Below are 6,000 nucleotides of genomic sequence, written 5' to 3' on the forward strand. Positions count from 1 at the left end.
ATTATATAGCAAGAGATTTGAGCTTGTTAAGGATTGTGTAGCAAAAAGGTGTGAGAGGGAAAATGAGTGTGTTGCCTTGGTTTGATAATGCATAATGGAGGAGAACATTAATAATAAATGACATAGTAACGAGGCTGTGTAGGAAAAGAGATATAGAATACAAGGATGCTTGGAGTACACTTGAGGATAGTAGAAGGGAGCTGTATGAAAGAGATGGATTACATTCGAACACAGAAGGATACAAGCATTTGGAGAGAATGTTGTTTTCTGGGTAAGTGAGTGTGTTAGGGCAGGGAAACTAGAATTGCAGGGGTGGCTTTGTGTTAGGATAGTGGCTTAAGTATTGAGATTATATACCATCACAGAACTAGGTGGAGTATATGAAGAATAATAATAGCTGTATCAATATTAGCAATGCACTGGTATTTCTGTATGCAAATACCAGAAACATTACTAATAAACGGAATGAATTTGTGTTATTGATTGACTCAATCTGTCTAAAGATTCTTGATATCAGTAAAACTTGATTAACTGAGTAGGATGTTTTGTCAGAGATGGAAATGAAAGAGTTTAGCATATTTCAGCAGGATAGGAAGGTAAAGAGGGTAGTGAAGTGTCATTCATGATAAGATATGAATTGTGCTCTCTCGGGGTAGAGTCAGAGGGGAAATGTCACTAATGGCTTTGCAAGTACATAGTGTGAGATAGAGAGTATAATCTTCAGGAGGATTTTAATAAGCGAGAAATGTGTCAAATGAATGGGGGTAACTAGTTTATAGGTCAAGATAGATGTTGGAAGATTTTCGACTTGTGTCTGGGTGTGGCCCTTCTCATGTCCATAAGGATATGTGCTTTGCATTATGGAATACTAAGGCAACAGATGTGAAGTCATTAGTTTCTATATATGAGTTGCCCAGTCCTGAAGTTACTTCAGGCACAAACTTTGGATAAAGCATTAAACCAAGAATATAATTTTTTGGCATCTTTAATTTATAGTATAATCAAGTGGAAAAACTTCCAACATTTATCTCTAATCCAGAGTATTTTAGTAATAAGGTGTGATACCTTTTGTCTACTCATATGTGAAAATATGACTTCTGCATTACTTCAACCTTAGTATCACTTCTGGAGTCTGGCTTCCATTGATGAGACCTGAATAAAGGTCAAAACCAGTCTGGGTAATGGCATTATACATGTCTGTAAGGATACGTGCATTGTGTTATGGGATGCTAAGGCAAGTGAAGTGAAATCATTAACATCTATATACGAGTTGCCCAGTCCTGAAGTTATTTCAGGTGCAAACTTTGTTTGCTTACACTTGGATAAAGGATTAAACCAAGAATATAATTGCTTGGCATCTTTAATTTATAATTCAGAGAAAGTAGGAAAAACAGCACAAAAGATCAATTTATTATTTGGTAAAATCCATGGAATCAACAGACTCATTCTGAGAGACCCAATCAACTAGCAACAAATCTTTCATAATGAGCTTTGAAGTTATTTACACTACCTGCACTCACAATGCACTCAGGCAATGCATTTCCCTCACTAACAACTCTCTATGTAAAAAATCTTCTCGCACCCTTCTTCAACAGATCTTTATACAACTTCAAGGAATGGCATCTCATTCTTCGCATCTTAACAGCCATTCTTTGTATTATTTCTTCTGTATTAATCTGATAGAATCCCTTAACTAACTTGAAAGTCTCTATCATATATCTTCTTTTCCTCCTATCCACCATCCTCTGTAATCCACATTATTTCAAATGCTCCTCATAACCAATACTCCAGAGTCATGATATGACTTTGGTTGTTTGTCTTTGTACCCTCTCTAGTGTTTCCACATCACATTGAAAACTAGGTGACCAAATATCAGCACAATAGTCCATATGTGGTCCAATCCACATTCCTATAATTAAAATCTTCCATTAGGATCATCTTCCTTTTACTTGCCAAACTAATTTGTCTGAACATTTCACAATCAGTGCTCTCCACATTCCCTGGCCTATAACAGCATCCTATTAGATATACTATTTTACTGATCTCAACTTGACACCAAACAACTTCAAAATCTTCACATATACTACTATTTTCCAGTTTGACTCTTGAAGGACGCAATTCCTCTGCTACCATTAACAATCCTCTTCCTATCCTTTGGGAAAATTCTATATCCCACCATATCAAATCCTGACATATCATCTTCAGTCAACCCAAGTTTCACTTATGTCAATTATCTTTGGACATACTGATTCACTCAATGCTACAAACTCAGTCCCTTTATTTCTAATACTCTATACATTAGTATACAAGCATAACAATTCACCACTCTTTGAGGTCATCCCATCAACACAAAATACAAAAATATATATATGTGGAATCATTATCCTTCAAAGTTCCCACTACATCATTGGCATATGCTAATACCTTATTTTCCTTTATAGTTGAAGGAACTGTTATTCCTCACATAGCATGTATATTGTTGACTTCCTGTAAGAAAGGTTCAAGAACCAATGCAAAGAGCAGTGGACTGAGAAGGCAACCTTGCTTGACTCTTTTTCGAGTTTTGACCGAGTCTGACAGAAACTCATTAACTAGGAGGCAGGGCTCCTTTCATAACGGATAGCAGTTTTTTACCTACACCGATTTTCTGGAGGATGTATAATAGAAAGGGATGCTGGACATTATCAAATGCTTAAGTAAGGTCTACTGATAGCACTGCCATCAATTGCTTTTTCATGTTAACTAAGTGGATTAGATCACATAGCAGAAATAGATTAAATTCTACTGCTTGACCTGGTACTCCATACATCTGTGTGCTTTCCATTGTATGCATGTATATCATTCCCATTTTGAGCCTGTTATTGATAATGCAGAAAAATATCCTGTAGTTAGATAGAAAAATAGGTCTCCAGCTGCTGATTAAGGTGTAATCTCTAATTAGGTTTAGGAATGAGGACAGTATAGCTCATTTGGTATGTGTCCTGATGAGAGAAAGGAATTAAATAGTGTAACCAGACTAGTTAATTAAACAGATTGAGGTCTCATCAGTGGGGTCAGACCTGGAAGTGATACCAAAGTTGAAGTAATGCAGAAGTCATATTTCCATATACAAGTAGTCGAATGGTGTCACACCTTATTACTAAAAAATTCTGGATTAGAGATAGATGTTGAAAACTTTCCCACTTGGTTATACTATAAATTAGAGATGCCAAGAAGTTCTATTCTTAGTTTCATCCTTTCCAAGTGTAAGCAAACCTTTCGACTGCTTATATATGGAAATATGACTTCTGCATTATTTAAACCTTGGTATCATCACTTCTGGGTATTGGCCCTTAACATAATGCATAGCATTATACTTGTCTGTAAGGATATGTGCATTGCATTATGGAATACTAAGGCAATTGATGTGAAGTCATTAGCCTGTATACACAAGTAGCCCAGTCATGAAGTGACTTCATGTAAACTTTGTTTGCTTACACTTGGATAAAGGATGAAACCAAGAATATAACCTCTTGGCATCTCTAATTTATAATTGCCATCTTAAAGCTCATTCAGCATAACATAATCAGTTTGTATTGAATGTGTTATGATGCACATTCATGACACATACAGATGGATTTTTTTTTTTTTTGTGTGTGTGTGTGTCATGAGGATTCTGCCTGGATGTTAATCAGCACTAGCAACTCATCATTTCAAATTACATATGTATAGATAAGATCAATGTTCTTACTTCGCAGTCAATGCTCATATTTATTTACAGGCATCATTTTAAAATATAAGTAATAAATTCATTTATTTTAATTTGTCTAATATAATCTCTCTTTTGTTTACAGAACATGATGATTGTGGCTGGAGTGATCTTAGTTTTAGTAATAATTATTTTGCTTTCACTTGGACTTGCCTTCAATTAAATGGCTTAGTAGACTGATTTGAAAGTGATTTTCAAATGTATTTGGTATATAAAAATATGTATGTACAGATTAATGACAAAAATACTCTTCATTAATGAATGTTTTTCTAAAAAATACAAAACAGTTTACATTTAATCTTCATTGAAAAATAATGATGTGTTCTATATTCATATTTAACTGGAATTAATAAAACTGAAGAGTCCACATACATGATTATTAGCAAGAAATTACCATTTATTAATAACTGATATTGAGCTTATATCAGTGTTACATTAATGCCTTCAGAGCAGCTGAATTGCATGAATTCTTATACATGAAATTTGATCATTTATACAAAACATGAAAAGTAATTAGGAAATGAGACTTACTTTTGAAGTACCAGTTTTTTTCAGTTTTAACTGTTTGGCTGGCTTTTTTGCTTTAGATTTTGTAGAACCAGCACCTTAGCAGCAGTATTTATGGTGTTTTCTTATATAACTAGTTTCTCTTCTTATACATAATTCATTTGGACCGCAGACAATGTAAGATTGCTGAAAGGTTTGCAAAAGTTATTAATAACTGACACTGTTTTTTTTTTATTTTTGATAACCATGTGTATGGTCACTTCCACAATAATTCCGTTTAAATATTAGAATACTTTGTTTCATATGAGAATATTGCTTAAAGGTAAGCAATGTGTTTAATTTATTCAAAATGTTATTCTAAAATAACAAATGTATTTGTTATTTTGTGAATAAAATAAATGTGTTTTCCATAGAGACAGATTTGTTAAAAGATGTTCATCATCAATAAAGTATTTTTATATAAAATGTGGCAATATTTTTCTTTATTTGCATTTTAAGTCCTTTACATTATTGATATTAGTATTACTTCCAATCCTCCTTGAGTCTGAAGATTTGTCATGGAAGGTCAAACACTCACAGACCACCATATCTTGCCTTGAATATCACAATAACTATCATAACTTGTCTTGAATACATTCACTGTAAGCTCTTAAGGTTTAGGGTATATTCTGATATGCCCTAAACCTTAAAATTGACTGAATGTCAAGTGTATCTATATATTAGCAGCATAATTTAATCTATTATGAACTATATGAATAACATTTTTGGTTTCCAGACTATTTTATGTCTTTCAATTTGTTGCATGAATGGCCAAAACTGATTTTTAAGCTCTTATTTTTTGAACATCCTTAAAATGCTTTCAAACAGATTTTCAGAGTTGCTTATACATCCTTCAAAAACCTTCAGATGACAAAGGATGACAGTTGCCATTCAGTTTTGCAAAGCATAAGGTTATGTATTTTGGATTGAGAAGATTACAAGCTGAGTGTGAAAAGGTTTAAACCAAGAATATCATTTCTTGGCATCTTTAATTTATAATGCATAGCAAAAAAATTGATTAGACTGAGAATCTAGTGGTAGTAATCTATAAGAAGTTGAAGTTCTCCCTGAACTGCAATTTCCTATATATTATGAAAGTGGCCAAAAATAGCACAGAATGACTTGACTGTTAAAAAAAAAAAAAAAATGTAACTAAAAATAAAAATAAAAAAAAAGTGTCAAAAACTAATAATTTTGACACTTTTTTTTTATTTATATAAGTGTTTTTAAATGTTTTGAAATGAAAAGTTTTATTGCAAATTATGCTGCATTTTTTCAGTTTGGATACAAGTGTCCTTCAGTATTGTTGTTGTTAGAATTTTTTGTTGTTTATATTGTGTTTTGCTATTTGTTTGTTCATACTGCTTCTGAAAGTGGTGTCCATAAAGAAACACACATTGGCAGCACAGAAGGCTTTGGTATGAAGATTTAGCTCTGCCATGGGTTGTTCACAGTGGATACATTGCAAAAATTGCTGTATGTATGCACCAAAAAATGTGAAAGATTTGTGGACTGTTTGGGTGAGAGAAAGGAAAGCATTAGCGAGCGTGAAAAGTGTCTTAAGGTTGCCTGATTGGTAAAGTTTCTGCTACTAATGGCTCAGCAAAAAGTTAAGTTTTAGCTCAGTTAGTAGTTGGAAGGGACAGTCATTCGATGCTGTTGGCACACTCTCTCTCGATGAATCTTTGGACTCCCTGGTCATAATA

General features: G+C 33.4%; 1 protein-coding gene across 4 annotated transcripts in view; it reads left to right on the forward strand.

The window, feature by feature from the left end:
• Window positions 1–4,667, forward strand: part of LOC150095677 (syntaxin-like) — a 280,662-nt gene extending 275,995 nt beyond the window's left edge. For all 4 annotated transcript variants that reach the window (XM_090410061.1, XM_090410062.1, XM_090410060.1 and 1 more), the window contains one exon: window positions 3,834–4,667. Coding sequence is in view for 1 of the 4 variants with exons in the window: in XM_090410060.1 (XP_090266186.1) it covers window positions 3,834–3,911 (78 nt within the window). In the remaining 3 variants the exon portion in view is untranslated. The remainder of the gene's footprint in view (window positions 1–3,833) is intronic.
• The last annotated feature ends 1,333 nt before the right edge of the window (window positions 4,668–6,000 follow it).

Source organism: Typopeltis vanoorti, chromosome 20 (genome assembly GCF_054136105.1).
Source record: "Typopeltis vanoorti isolate ZY-2024b chromosome 20, IOZ_Tvanoo_1.0, whole genome shotgun sequence".
Lineage (NCBI taxonomy): Eukaryota > Metazoa > Arthropoda > Arachnida > Uropygi > Thelyphonidae > Typopeltis > Typopeltis vanoorti.